The 16,069-nt window shown below is 38.0% G+C and overlaps 1 protein-coding gene across 1 annotated transcript in view; it reads left to right on the top strand.

Annotated features, from left to right (window-relative positions):
• The first annotated feature begins 1,754 nt into the window (after window positions 1–1,754).
• Window positions 1,755–16,069, top strand: part of LOC117400964 (neurexophilin-4) — a 37,267-nt gene continuing 22,952 nt past the window's right edge. The window contains exon 1 of the mRNA XM_034001329.3: window positions 1,755–2,159. Within this exon, the coding sequence (XP_033857220.1) occupies window positions 2,106–2,159 (54 nt within the window). The 5' untranslated portion in view covers window positions 1,755–2,105. The remainder of the gene's footprint in view (window positions 2,160–16,069) is intronic.

Genomic DNA, 16,069 nt, shown 5'->3' on the forward strand with positions numbered 1-16,069 from the left:
AGTATAATTGACTTTTATGTTTTTACTGTAAATGAAACAGCCTTAACCAAAGGATTCCGATTCCCCACTGACTGTCATTGTCAATTCTGCCACAAGGTGGGGATATAGACACTTCTTCCCAATAATGGGTAAAGTGAAGCTCAGTTCATCACAAGAATTTATATGTAAAACAGCATTTTCTTTCACCACATACAGCGTCGTAATGCGAGCAGCTAGCCCCGAGGTTTAATGAACCACCAGTTTGTGTTTTTTTTGTTTTGTTTTAGCAGCTAAAATCTGAAATACATACAAATCCATTTTAAATCGACGGATTACTGCCCCCCCCCCTCCCCCCCCGCCCACACCTCAAAAAATAAATAAATAAAAATCTAAACCATATTGTAGAGTACAGTGGACTGATATCCAAATAAAAATAAAAACTCCTGTTATTAAACACAATGTTCCAAACGCGTTTCAATGCCACGGACTGTTTCAGTGAATCTTGGTGGGTCATTGATCGCTGTCCTGCAAGGTCTGGCTTGGAGGTAATAGCATGACCAATTCATACAGTAACCAGAAACATGGGTAAAACAAATACTATAACAAACTGTGAAACCGCAAGCATTCTGATCATAGTACACTAACCAAATATTTAAGAATTAAACACTGTTTAAAACAATCCGTGACAGACATACTCTCTGTTTAAATTTGCCAGTTTACAATTTGTTTTTCTGTGCATTGATATATATATATATATATATATATATATATATATATATATATATATATATATATATATATATATATATATATTAGCTAAAAGAGCCAGCTGCCTAACGTTTCGATATGCTGTACATATCTTTCTCAAGGGAGCCTGTGTTTGAGGTATTTATAGGTTTTTGACGGCATATATATATATATATATATATATATATATATATATATATATATATATATATATATATATATATAATTATTATTATATATTATATATATATTATTATTATTATTATTAGTTTATTTAGCAGACGCCTTTATCCAAGGCGACTTACAGAGACTAGGGTGTGTGAACTATGCATCAGCTGCAGAGTCACTTACAATTACGTCTCACCCGAAAGACGGAGGTTAAGTGACTTGCTCAGGGTCACACAGTGAGTCAGTGGCTGAGGTGGGATTTGAATCGGGGACCTCCTGGTTACAAGCCCCTTTTTTAACCACTGGACCACACAGCCTCTTATATATTTATATAAAATGTTTTAACAGCTACCATGAATGTTCCGCAACATTTTATTTAACTTACACAGTTACACCATCATTTGTGCTTCTAAAAATATACTTCCAATTCTGAAACAGAATGTTTAAGAAACTAGCCATAGCCGCACTATTTTAATACGTTAACACGTGTTGATTATACCGAAATATGAATTAATAACTATGTTTTAAACCCAGTAGGGACCCATAATAGTTTACCCAGATGAAAGAACAAATTATACGTTTAATTCACAGGTGTGAGGATGCATACTGTATACAGCAAATGCAACATGTATGTAATCTATATATTATCATATACATGCATGTATGTCTGGGCAATAATCTACAACTCAACTGTAACACATTTGAAGCAATTAAACAGTTAAGCTCTAAGTGATGTAACACTATGATGTGCAAGTAGCTAGCAGTAGTTTATCAAATTCACCAGAACGCGTAAAAGAAGGATGGACGGCGGGTTCCTTCAGTTAATAACAGCGTTAAACCAGTTGCCTGAATTGGATGGAGAGTGTGACAGTGGGAAGCCCGAGAAATCGACGCGGCCCCTTTAAGTGTCGTCTACCAGGATGCTAAAGCTCACATCTGGTCGTGATCTCCCTGCCGATCGCATCAATGTGTTTCTCCGCGCTGTGATTTATTAGAGGAGCAAACTTACACTACTCAGCGCTCCGCCGTACTGCACGATAAATACATGCCGATGGATTTCGTTTTCTCTTGAGAACAGCTGTTGAACTTGAATCGACTCTTTCTTTTTTTTTAACTTTCCCCCGGATTGTTTTCTTCTTTCAGCGGGTGTTTTTAATGTTAAAGGAAAGAGTTTAGTGCTTCTATTACCCCTTTTTTTCCCGGAAGTTATAATGAAGGTGTTTTTCTGGACGGTTGTGGTTATTGCCGAGTGGATTCTACAAACGGTAAGGAATTTGAGACGCACAGAGTGTTCCTTCATTTAGCAAACGAAGTGCACTGTAAGAATACCTGCGCGCTGTTTATATGCTGCTTGTAGGCTTGCTACAGTACAACAAGAGCACCGCTTACTTAAAGGAGATGGTGCGTAATTGCGCCACATTGCATTTCAAAAAGTTTCTTTCTAGGATTCAAGGACACTAGTGATACTGAAAAAAATATGCTCTTGTTTTGTTGTATCATGTCAGCAACAGGTTTCGCACAGGTAGGTAGTTGCCCATTTGTGTATATTTATGATATAATGATATGAAAGGTTACTTTTACACATATCACAAAATATGATATAATCAAAATATATCCATACACTGCTACAGTACACCAGTTCGTGTCAAGACGATAACCTGAGTCCAGCTCTTAAATTCCTACACATCTTTCGGTTGTCAGTCACAGCACTTCTTAGCAAATACCTGAATCACATTAGACAGGTAAATCCATACACACTAGTCTGGAAAACTAAGGAAACAGCCCCGGGTTTACTGAAAGTCGGTGTCTTTATCTCAATAATATGACATAGTCCATAGCACCAGTACGAACAACATAAGTCGAACGTGTAAGGGTCATGTCACAACACAGATACTGACTCTGGAAATGCAACAAGGTGTGTATTAATAGCCATTTAAATAAGAATACAGGAATTGTATTAAATGTTGCAAAAGCCCCTAAGAACCATACACAGCCTGTGCCTCCTGGCAAACATCTTTGGAATTGGATCGTGTAGTTAGCTGCTGCTACTGGGTTACATGCTGTAGGCAAGCCTTTCAATAAACAGAACTGTCCACACCCCCACACCCCCCCCCCACCCCAGTTACATCGTTAGTATTTTAGTGAAGAAGCAGCGATAAAATCCTCTAGGATCAAAATTCATCTGATAGGTTTTTGACAACAAAGTCAGTCAAGCGTGCTTTTGCAGTGATGTTTCACTAGGCAATGTAAAATGAGCACGTTTTAATGATTTCACAAGGGGGTTGCCCTATTATGAAGAGTGCTTGTGTTTGCATTTGTGCACTTATTATTGTAAATACCCCTAGACCTGTAAACTACACTTTTGTTTCTGTATAATGAAATGGCTAATAGAAAAGCGCTTATTCGGTATGAGAGCGGCGCTTTAGATTATAACAATTGACCCCAGGATGTTGTGTTCTAGAGTTGCTGTCTACAGCATTTAGTGCTGAAATTGTGAACGTTGCACTTATGAAAATTACTCAGACATTCTCAAAATACGCTTGGAAATCTAAGACGATAATGTACATTACATACATGTAGAATATAGGACACATATAGTCATTACAGCGTCACGTTTTGAACACACGTAACAGTTGTATATACTGCATATACCGCACTACAACCAAAGCAACGTTCCACACATAATATACTTCTGCACATATATGCATGCATTTTTTTTTAAAAAAACTTAAAATAAACGTTGAGTAGTGTAACAGTATTAGCTTGAAAAGTAAAACAATGGGATTTAAGAAAAAAAAGATTATAAAAGAAATCCGTATCTTTTTGCATTTACTTAACGCATAAATATATAGCGTAATTAAAATCAGTTACCGTAGCTAATGTGCTGGTGTCTGCCGAGAGTGTGACTGGCGGTGAGGTAAACATTAATTGTGCTGTCATTCTGCTCAGTTTATATTACTTGCTTGATAAAATACATTGTATTGAAGCATTCTTTTACGTTTATCTGAGCTTTAAAGATTGCAAAGTTGACTGCTTACAGATGGCTTTTGATCATTAGCAAAACGATGTTTGAACATAACTTCCTTCATTTATAAAGGGCGTACTGACAAACGAGTCTTAAAATCGACACATTTTAAATCAACGTGTCATGCAGGCAGTGTAAATATAATCCCCACTGAAATATAATCAATGTGCTTTCATTTACACAATGACAGGCGAGAGAACACCATTCTAGACCGGCCTTCATCAATGGTCTGTTGTAAGTCTGGGTTTCTTGCATAGGGTCAGTAGCTTTTGCGAACTCCTGATAAATATTTTAATCTCACGTTAAAGTGAAATTCCACGTTTATCAGCGTCCAGGTTACATTATAATTATTGACCTCTTGGGGTTGTGTTCTGATAGCGCGGCTGTCTGTGCGCTGTCCAGGGTGCTGAAGTCCGGTGTGACAAAAAATACACCTCGGGCGAGATGAACCTCATCCACCAAGATAATTGAAATTCTCTCCCGTTGCTCTAAAATAACTTGTATTACGAATAGTGAATAGTGGGAGTCATATGTCTAAAGTCTCTCAACCCCCCCACCCCCCTCGGTTGAAGGGTTAGATTTCACTTCAGATAAATCGAGCTGCATTATATACATTTAAAGGTGGTTTTATAATTTTGTAGACTGAGGTTCATCTACAAATATTATTGGTATCTAATAAATAAATAACTTGTGTTTTGTTCCCACACTTAAAATTTCAGTTATGAAGTATTTACTATCCTCTAAACCTAAATACGTTCCTTTTTTCATTTTCCTTTTACTCTGTTAGTCTATTTTACAACCGTGGCATTATGTGTCTGATATAATGTCTTGTTTTTTAAAAAAAATACTGTGGTAGAACTACTACCTTGAGTCTATTATTTTAGGTTTTGCTAGTGTGGAAATATCAAAACGAGGGACATGTTTTTATTACATTTGTATTTACAAAATAGAAAGATAGATATTTTATCTGTCCAGATTTTTTTTTTACATTTTATTTAGAGTCTTAAAATAGCCACATTCAGAATCAACACATGTGCTAGCACTTGTGTACCTTCTCAATGTGAAAAATAACTAACTTGGCACAAAAGTGAGCACTAACATGTTAAAACTTATACTGCATACGACTCTCTTTCCTTAACTCTTTCAACACTGTAGAGGGGGTGATAGTACTATGCGAAGCGCAGCTGTCTATTCATTTCCATACAACTAGAGACACATATGCTCCGAGGTATTTTGATTTAATAAAAAGAGCTACTGTTACTCAAAGAGCTGGCAAGTTTTGATGCTCTTTCTTTGGAAAATAAATCAAACGTTTGGCTGAAGTGCTCTGAAATATTATTGATGCATGTTTCCAAGTTATATATGTGTTAATTCAACACAGACAGTGGAGTTGAAATCAGTATTTGTACGGCAAATTAATATTATATGCTCTGTATCTATGCGATTCATAAACACTCCGTCACAGGTACATTAAAAATCCAGGAATATTGCTGGATTACAGGACACATATTAGGACAGCTATTCTCAATGTGTTTCTAATTATTTGTCCAACCCCTTTTTGTACATTTATCAGCTTTTGCATACCTTATGTTTATGGTGCAAATCTCTGTTGAAAGACAACATCTATTATTCTTGCTGAGCCGTGTAAAAATGTACTTTTAATTAGCACAGAGTAAGGTGGACTAGCTTAGTGTTCAATAGTATATCGATGTTATATTTTTTTTGAGGGGAAGTGTGGAACTAATCCTGCCCAGGTCTCAGCCTAGTTCCCTCTCATATAATAATGTCTGTATTGATTAATACGATATGGGAGAGAGGGCTGGGTATTCAGCTACTTGATACTGGGTTCCTCAGTTTAATCTGATGGCACACATGCTCCACAATCGCTAAGAAACACAGAAGAAAACAGGATTGTTTATTTCTAATGGTTAGAGGGGCTGATATCCCTTCTCAACCCACTGGAGGTCTCTGCTAGGCAGGGTTCAGACACACTGATGGGGGAGGAGGAGTGGTGAGGGTTAGGGTGAGGAGTACGGGAACGTTGTGCTGGAGATGTACAGAGATTAAAGTTATAAAACTAGAAACTCAGATATCAGGCTTTTCAGTAGCAGTTTTTGTGTGTGTGTGTGTGTGTGTTTTGTCCTATTAGAAACTATGGTGAAAATGACATTTTTGAGTTTTTGGAGTTGGTTTTGTTTCACCGTTTGGATACCAAGATTGCTGTCATGGTTGAAAACCCTGATGTATTAAAATGTAACTGCCACACTCCAAATGGAGGTCCAGACTCCAGCAGAAACAGCTTTTTGTGGCCCGTGGCTGTTTGCTAAACTGAGGAATGAGTCAGAAATGCAGAAAAATATAAAGCGTAATGTAAAAAAAGTCAAAATGCTTGACTACCACGTTGCCAAGTTCATCCCTAACTATCAAACACTCAGCAGTGCTACATTTAGAAATACTTTCCATTGAAGACATTGGAAAAGATTTCAAGTCAAAATGTTTGTCATTGAGTCTATTACGTTTCTTTAGTATTGCTTAGTTGTTATTTGTATTGATTGAGATGTATTCATTGATACTGGAGTTAACACTTCTGCTCTTCTTTGAATGTGATCTTTATTGTCCAAATAACACCTTTTATATACGGTCGAGCGCAGTGAGGATCAGTTGGTAATTATTACTATTTATTTCTTAGCAGACGCCCTTATCCACAGTGACTTATAATTGTTACAGGATATCACATTATACAGATATCAAATTATTTTTTTACATACAATTACCCATTTATACAGCTGGGTTTTTACTGGCACAATCTAGGTAAAGTACCTTGCTCAAGGGTACAGCAGCAGTGTCCCCCACCTGGAATTGAACCCACGACCCTCCGGTCAAGAGTCCAGAGCCCTAACCATTACTCCACACTGCTGCACAAAATTCCTTTGTGAAAACACAATATTGCACACCGGTATTTTTGCTGCAGTGTAAATTACCCTTCAAATACAATCCCAAAGTTAAAGTTTACTTAGTTAATTCATTGAAGCTGCTGCATCCCACCTCACGTCCAAGAGCAGAAATCTATTGCCTTCCCCTTCACTCAGACCTCCATCTGTTAACTTGAGGAATGTGTGGCAGTGACTTTAATACATTGCTAACCCATGGTTTGTGGGTGCTAATGGGGCATTTATCTTTAAGTCACTAACCAAGGCTACACCCTCTACGATTCAATTGTATTTTTCCATTTGCATTCCCATAAAAGCAAACAGAAGTGCCTAATAAAGAACACACAAAGGATGTCACCGTCTTTGGCATTCCCTGGTATTAATGGAAAATGTCTGAATCTCGAGCACAAGGGGCCTTGATAGCTCAGTAGATTGATGAGCTAGCCTTTCACCTCTGGTGGCCCAAACGTAGCACACGGCTGTTAACAATAATAATAATAATAAAAAAAATAAAATTAAAAGGGTTATGACTGGTTTGCCCTTGGGTGTACAGTTTAATTCAACCGAGTAATCAATGTCATGTTTAGATTGACAATTCTAGGCCAATGACAGCCTTCAAATGCACTCCAGGCCATCTATTATTCTATTCTGTAAATTACATCAGAAACTGTCCTTGTACGTCTCACTTCAGTTAATGTTTGTTTTGTTTTTTTATGGGAATTTGTGTGTGTGTGTGTGTGTGTGTATATATAAAAAACCTATAAATACCTCCAATGTTTTGATTCAAACACAGGCTCCCTTGAGAAAGATATGTACAACATATCGAAACGTTGGGGAGCTGGCTCTATATATATTCTTTTTTAAGGATATAGAAAATGATCCTGAAACTAAGATGTTAATTCAGTCTTTGTTCTGCATGTGATGCAATGTATATGTATGAAATCTCACTAATTAATATTGGGTGAATAAATACACAATTCTACAAATAAAATGAGATCCCCTTATATTCTCCTTTTTTTAAAAAAAAAGAAATCCTTACAATATGCACTGCTTTTAAGTCACCCCAGAAGTACAGTACAATATCTCATCTCTGTCAACATCTATGACAGGCTTTGCTTTTACTTTTAACTTGTGTTTAAAAATGCAAGAGGAAGTGCTGTTGGAATTAGAGGAGAGAAAACATTTCAGCCAGTTAAGTCAACACAGCAAGCTGAAGGCACTGCTGAATTATGTATTTATTTATTCACCGGCAGGACGCTGTAGAATTGATCCCGTAAGCCTGGCACTGGTGGCAAGGAGGCAGAGCGTTGCTTTCACACATAACTTTCGCTAATGAGCCTGCACGTAAATATGTGGAACTGGTGCCTCTGCAAGGTTAACTCAATGCTCCCACGCCCGTGTACAGCTATGCACCTAGAATTTTAGGATTGGAGACATAATTAAAAAAAACAAAAACTGAACATTATTTAGATCTTTTATTTTGTGTAAATCAAAGAAACTACAAAGTGGTATCGCAAAAGTCTACCAGAAGCCGTAATAGTAGTATGGTATTTCATGTTAGATTTGGAAATGTCACTTTGTACTGTACATGGAAAACTACAAAGCGATGTGTAATTCAATAGGTTAACATAACATTATTCAGCAGGTTTCATTTTACTTTTTGCAACATTAGTTAATTCTATAGGGTGATGCAAAACCTTTGGCCATAGCTGTAGAGACAGGGAAGCGGGTTCGATGCAGGGTGGGATGGGAAACGCTGAAATTAGTGTAATATATTTGCCTGTACAAAGCAGTAGTTATTGGACAACCAACTATTCACCGTTTAACACGCTGTTGTAGGATTTGTCATCAATTTGCAAATCCACTGTCCCCAACACATTTTGTACAAATTGAAGGTATATGTCATCTCATGCACCTTTTAATATTCCAATTCTTATCTATTTAGCATTCTATTGTGTGTGTGTGTGTGTGTGTGTGTGTGTGCGTGGCCTCTATCATTCTCGATTGCTATTTCTGCTTCATCATTTTCCAAGCTTACTTTTTGGGGTTGCTTCTGAAGAGGATTTCTAAAGCAAGGTGGTTTGAAAAATGACTGCTAAGGATAGGACCTCCATGTAATTAAACATTATGAAAATGGAGATGGTACAGGTTTACCTTTACTGATATATGCATTAGATATGGAGGCTACTCTGCCTTGCACAGTATCACTCCCATTGTTTGTACCTTTCTGCAAGGGGTATTAATGCTACTATCTGCACTGGGAGCAGGTGATTGAATTCAAAGCAGTTCTGACCTGGTGAGGCTAGAAAATGTCTCTTTTTTTTTTAAGCGTCAGGAAAAATCAATACAGTCATCCAGCTTTCCTCCTTGGGGATATGGTATTGAAATCGGTCAACCTTAAAGGTGTGGTATTTTAAACCTCACTTATTATCATTAGATAACTTCAGTTTATATTAACATTTCAGTTAAAGTGGAACATTACAGCGTAGTCCATGCCCTGCGGTTATTAGAAGGAATATTAAATTCTGCGTGTGTTTCAGCATTTAAGTATTGGAAAGGGTCCAGTAAAGCAAGCAGCACAGGACAATTACACAAGGTGAATAAAAACATAAAAAAGATACAGGAATGTAATCAGAACAGTAAATTAACTGCTCATCTGCACAAGGATCTGGGGAGCATTGAAAATTATATGGAAGTCAATTAAACAGTCAAACAGTTTGATTAGACGGGCTTAAGTGTGCCTTGCACTGTAAATATATAATAACTTTTTACTCATTGATTGACCCACAGTGGGTCAGCCGATTACTGCACACAGCACCGCACAGTATCATACTGGTCAATAATTGTGCAAAGTGTCAAGAAGTCCTTTTTTGGTCCGCGGCTGGCTTGAGAAATGATATTTCTAAATTTGAAAGTCAATTGATTAGTTGACAATATGCCCTTCATAGAAAATACCCATTTGATGCTCGCCTGCAGCTCTTTTCTGGAGCCTGGTATGTGAAATATACGCTACGCAATCTAGCTTTCGTATTGGTTGCATGGGGGGATAATAGCATCATTTTGAGCAGATTTGAAGATTGCTGTTTTTGTAACGTGTTAGGTTATTTTTTTCCCATAGGGGAACATTTAATTATTTTTCTTGTTTCAGTCTTCTTTTGGCATGTGGCCCGGGAATTACTTTCCATGGTTTTCCCAATGTTACTCTATACATTTACAATGTGTCTTTCTATGGTTTGCCATGCTTTATGCTTTACCATGTTTATATAGGCTTTACAATGCTTTCTGTACTTACGCTTTACCATGCTTTCAATATGCTTTATTGCACTTTGCTGTGGTTTTACATTGGGGACTTTGTAAGGGTAAAAACTACCGCAGACTACAGTGTGGGGGGACTGGTTAATGGTACACTCTGGGGTACCAGCTGTACTTATAGGCTACAGAGCTTTAAACAGCCCCACAGGATAGGATGAGTGAAACAGAATACACAAAATGAAGCTTATCAACAAGAACAAGATGATAACTGTGAAGTTTAAAAGCAAGCATCCGCAAAAAGGTAAAAAAAAAGCTGATAGTCAGTTGAAACTCTTTATAATAATCATAAAAGTGAGCTTTATGAATATCTATAAACACAGCTAACCAAAAGAAGTTCTTGTAAAAGTTTTTCGGTTCGGCAGAGGAACTGGACAAATGCACACTCGACCCGTGGTGAATTCTGTATAAGTTAAAGACTGAAGATGAATCCTCAGAAAGAAAAAGAACTTGATCTGCTCATCGGGATTATGTTTGGGTGGGATTGAAGGGAAATGAGCCACTAACAGATGCTGCTAGATCAGGCACCAGGAAAAAAAAAGCATGACACCTAAAAAACAAATCAATTCTGCAGTATTCTTAGCAATAAAACTTACCATATGCAATTGAAAAAATGACAGAGCACCAATATATCACACCAGGATGAATATCTTATTGGAAATGAGCAAGGATAGAAAAATAAATTAGAGCCTTGAAGAATGTAAAATGTGTAACTCAAGGATGTATGGGTGTGGGGGTGGGGGAGCACATATTTTTTACAATATGATTACTTGTGAATGATTATACCTCTAACTTTCATGATATAAGATAGGAAAGGCAGACATCTATAAAAGGAGTTCTATGCAATGGGGAATGTATTTGTTTGCTGGAAAAAAATTGTGCTGTAGGGATACATTCGATTATGGTTAGGGTGATGTCACATCCTTATCTAAAGCTTATCAGCACGCATTATCATACAAAAATAGCAGTGTGAAATGATATTTGAAAAATAATTGAACTTCACATGTTTCAGGCCTCTGCAACCATTATCTTCCTACATGTCAGCTTTTTAATTGGCACAGTGGGCCTCTTGAAACGTGCGAATTGGGACTCGGAGAAATATGATTAATATACAATTAAATTAACCTTAAAACTTTGCTCTGTGGATAATGCATGTATTGCAGATTCTGTAAGGGTGTACTATTGTTCAATTACCATTCAAGTTTCTTTCTCTGCCTGGCGGACATGTCTGCCAAATTCACATGTGCTGAAAACTACAGGTTGTAATTAATGTGATAGCTTTGTGTAGGTGGTCAAAATCTAATGAGAGTAATGGCAAGCTGATTGGTATAGGACTAGATACCTTTGTTCCTGTTTTAAGCATTATAGGATTTCTAACAATATGAATAGAGAGAGACTGCAAATTAAAACATTTATTTATTTCTTAGCAGACACCCTTATCCAGGACAACTTACAATTGTTACAAGAGATCACATTATTTTTACATATAATTACCCATTTATACAGTTGGGTTTTTACTGGAGCAATCTAGGTAATGTACCTTGCTCAAGGGTACAGCAGCAGTGTCCCCCACCTGGGATTGAACCCACAACCCTCTGGTCAAGAGTCCAGAGCTCTAACCACTACTCCACACTGCTGCCCTTATTCAAAGCAATTTTTTCACATTGATTGTTAGCAGTTGAGAAAAACGTATATTTCAAAAATTTAGCCAGCTGAGCAGAGTTTTTCCGATTTCAATTGGTGAATTGGAGCTTAGAGAGACAGCTAATAAGAGAACCAGGAATTTGATTTGGAGTAATACTCACATTGACCATTACATTTCTTGATTTCTCATAACTCTCCTGTAACTATCAATACACCAATTTAAATAGCTACTGAACTACCCGACAATAAAGAAAAAGGTTCCATCTGCAGTCTGCAAAACAATATGCAACACAAAAGTTAAGCATCACCTACATGCATCACATCTTTGTAGAGTAGCTGTTTATAATTCACCAACCTTCAATATTTCCCTAAGAGTATAATAGTTTTCACAGCCCTCATATTCTACCTAGACATTTCCTTTCTGCAGCCTCTCCCATCTTTTGTCTTGGACGTTCATGAAGTCACTTCCACCATCGGTGCGGGTTAGACAGTAAGGTTGCCACCACTGAGGTATTATTCAGAAGCCTTGAGTTTTCAAAACACGCTTCACGATTTATTATGTGTGATAGATATATAGCAGGGATTTTCTGCATGTAACGAAATATTAAAACTGTAATCCGAGAGTCACCCAATATCATAACTCCCCCTCAAAGACAGGTGGGGGTCATACTGGTCAGCAGTGTGTGTGTGTGTGGATTCCTTTTTTAATAACTCAGCTCTGGCATTTATATATCCTATTAATTCCGCAAGCTCTGTGCTTATTAAAACACACATATAGTATTCTGAATTGTGTCAGGGATGGCAGAAGATATTTGGCAGAGATAATCACTGGATATGTGGAGACACTGCGAGAGTTTTAAATGCAAGTCACATATCGTGATATTCGGAGGGTATCTTTTCCTCTGGCACACTTTTTCACCTTTATTAATGCAGAATTCAGTTACCCAAGGGAACCATTTAATTGACCTTTAGCTACAAAAAGGTTTTAGGAATAATTGTTATTAAATTATGAACATTAATGCATGTTCTGCAGATGTTTTTTTTTAATCATCTAAAGGGCGTGCTAATCAAATAAAATTGCATTTGCTTTGTAAAAACTTAATTGAAAGGCGCAGAGGTAGTTTTGATCTCTCTCTCATCTGTCTATGTATATGCATTTTTCAGCAGCAGAGTTAACACAGAGAGGTGGTTGGTGCAATCCACAGTGATTCCCAGTGCTGTATATTGCTCTATTTAAAGCCAGCTGTGGTTTATCCCAACAGGTATAGTGCTGATTTGTTGCATTGGCAGGAACTACAACTCAAGCCCACTTCCCCATTATAGGCAGATTCAACAGCGCTCTATGGGTTAATATTTCTGTGTCAGCTTTCTTTGGGCCTGTCTCGGTCTCCAGGGGCATTCTTGGAAACGATAACAGGAGCTCTTGATTTTTTCCCCTCTTTTTTATGTTATTTTAATAAATAAGTCAGAGCAGAGAAGCTGTGAAAGCACATTCTGCCCCTTTAAGTCTTTCCAAGTTTCCTAGCTAGACCCAGCGCAGGGAGTGTCCTACTCAGACAGCTTTGCAAGGGGACCGACCTTCCCTGAATACTTTGAAGTAATAAATCACCAGGAGAGAAGGATTAAAAAAAGATTGCAGCAAGATTAAGCGGCCCATAGCTTTGTTAACTGGTAATACAGAACACTGTCCTAACACCATATGATCCCAGCACAGTCTGTTCCCTCGCAAAGGCACAGCTCGTTCAAAGCACTTCAATGAACTTATTATCTGGGAAAGACATCAATTCACACAGCCCTCCGAGTGAATTCAGAGTGATGTTTGATTTGAACAATACTTCATCAATCAAATGGTAATCAAATATAAACGCATACTGTATCGCAATGCATTCTCGATTGCAGCAAGACATTATGTTATCGGAACGTTCAAGATGTTGAATTGAAAAGAGAATTGGACATTTCAGATCAGGCATGGCCTTCCAACCATGAAAATCTTTCAGAATTTTGTTACACCCTCAATTTTAAAATAACAACCTGGGTCTTTTCATTTAGAAAGATTTTAACATTACTGTAAAAGTAGTTAGTTGCTACGTTTTTGGAACAAATGAACAATGATGGCATTGTATTGTTGTTGCTAGGTTTTGGAGGGACGGGTGCCAAAAGATAAAGGGAAGCTCTTGGTATTTTATCTCTTTAATTAAGACGAGCACGGCAAGGGATCAGTTAAGTGGGGCAGCAGGGCAACCAGGGACTGCTTCAAGATAGCAACTAAATTAGAAAGAGGATGTTGATAAACGAATACAAAATAAACAGTAAAGAGTCGACAGCCAGTAATTGATATGATTATAAAGAGCAGAACAGAGTGGAAGTCTTAGTGAAAAACCCAGCAGAGGCAATTGTAATGCGTGCCGCTCAGCGACAATGCCCTGCGTTACACAAATTGAGCGAGGTCATGACAATTATACTGCTGCCTAATCACGTTGCAGCTTCCCAGGTGCTTTCAATTACACACATAGGGTCCCGTGCTATATTGGGGCTGAGGGAGAAGCTCAGTTCTGCAGAGATCTGTCCAGACTTTGATTAGGTGACGCTAGAGGTGACAGGGCTGCTTGGTAGGGTTTTTATCTTCAACGGAGTTCAGGCATGGCAGCTGCAATGGAGTGAGGCTGCCACTGGTACAATGCTATGGCAGTATGGTAACTATACTCTTTCCAAACGAACTTCAGTAGCAATGCAGACTTGTATTGGTGGCATTATAGTGGCAATGTAATAGTTCTGTACTAAATATTAGATAGTAACCTTCACACTGTATTCCTTCAAAAGGTGGCAAACCAATGGTTAACCCATGGCTGTTATGTATTTGGAGGAAACTGACTATGGTGAATATTGTGGCTTATAATTAGGGTTCTTAGTTTTCGGGGGGGGGGGGGGGGGGGTCTTTGGTCACAGGGTGTCCCTTTAAACTTATATTGAGCTGACTCCGGACAATATTCCCGATACAGTAATGCACTCAGGTAGTTCTATTTTATATAAAGTTCTGGCAAGCCACTTTTATTAAGATACCCAAGCTTGTATTTATTTCACAGAACTATATACTGCTATGCAATACATAGAACTTTGAAGAAACACCTTGGTCTAAATTAAAAACAGATGACAAATGAAGTAAAGATGAGTACTAGCAGTACTGCAATGACAACACGGATATAAAATAGATATTGTGTGCATTTACAGCATGCCTACTTTGAGAACATACTGTGCGTACGTTAATTACTGCTGGTCATTAATGCCCCTAAGCTGGAGTTATCCAAAAAGTGCTTAAGCGAGAGGAAGAACAAAAACTACTTGCAAATTTTTAATAACCTGCAGCTCATGGGAAACAGCTATTTTCTCCGTGATAATTCTCTTATTATTGCACATTTTCCTTGCCAGTGCCCCACATTGCCTTCCTGATTATTAAGGCTATCCCACCATCCCCCCATCCCTCATCCCCCCCATCCTCCCATCCCCCCATCCCCCTATCCACATCCATGCACTCGCTCCAACATGAGCGAATGGCCATCTGCCATCTACACAGGTTGGTTCATCTTGAAAAGTGCCATCTAATCGAATCAACACTGAGTATGAATCTGAAAGTATTAAAACAGATTATTATTTCTTCTTCTTCTTCTTCTTCTTCTTCTTCTTCTTCTTCTTCCAGAGGTACCTGGACTGTACTTTTCTAATTGAATCCATTCCCGTTTTAGACAAAAATAACCCAGTAAAATTGACTTGCAGCAGGTATCGCTAGCTTAAAAGCTGGGATCTGTACGCAATTTAGAATGGGCAAATTTGGACGTAGTTTACTGGATTCAAGGAGTAGATCAGGGTTTCAAGCAATCATCTCAAGCAAATTATTACTGCTGCAATCAGATGTCAGAGACACTGACATTGTGGCAGGCTGTATCAGACAGCATAAAGACGTCAGCAATCAGGTTGATGGGTGGTAATTAAGATGCTCACAGCTGCTCTTCCTTTAAGTCCTGCTATGAGTAATGTGCTCAAATCAATGCGAAATTGTTCTTTTTTTTGGGTCACCGAGGCTTAGAGATAAAGGATCTTATTGTAGGGCAATTCATTTTAAATAGAGACATACTGTAGTAGCATTTTTTCCATGCCTTCATAGAGTGTTCGCTCTCACCTAAACTCAGCATTGCTCTTACCATGGCAGTACTTCACAATCAGATGCTTCCAGCAAGGCAAGGAAGGCGCTGTTGTAGTTTTCCCGGAAATA

This window comes from Acipenser ruthenus, chromosome 45 (assembly GCF_902713425.1).
Source record: "Acipenser ruthenus chromosome 45, fAciRut3.2 maternal haplotype, whole genome shotgun sequence".
Lineage (NCBI taxonomy): Eukaryota > Metazoa > Chordata > Actinopteri > Acipenseriformes > Acipenseridae > Acipenser > Acipenser ruthenus.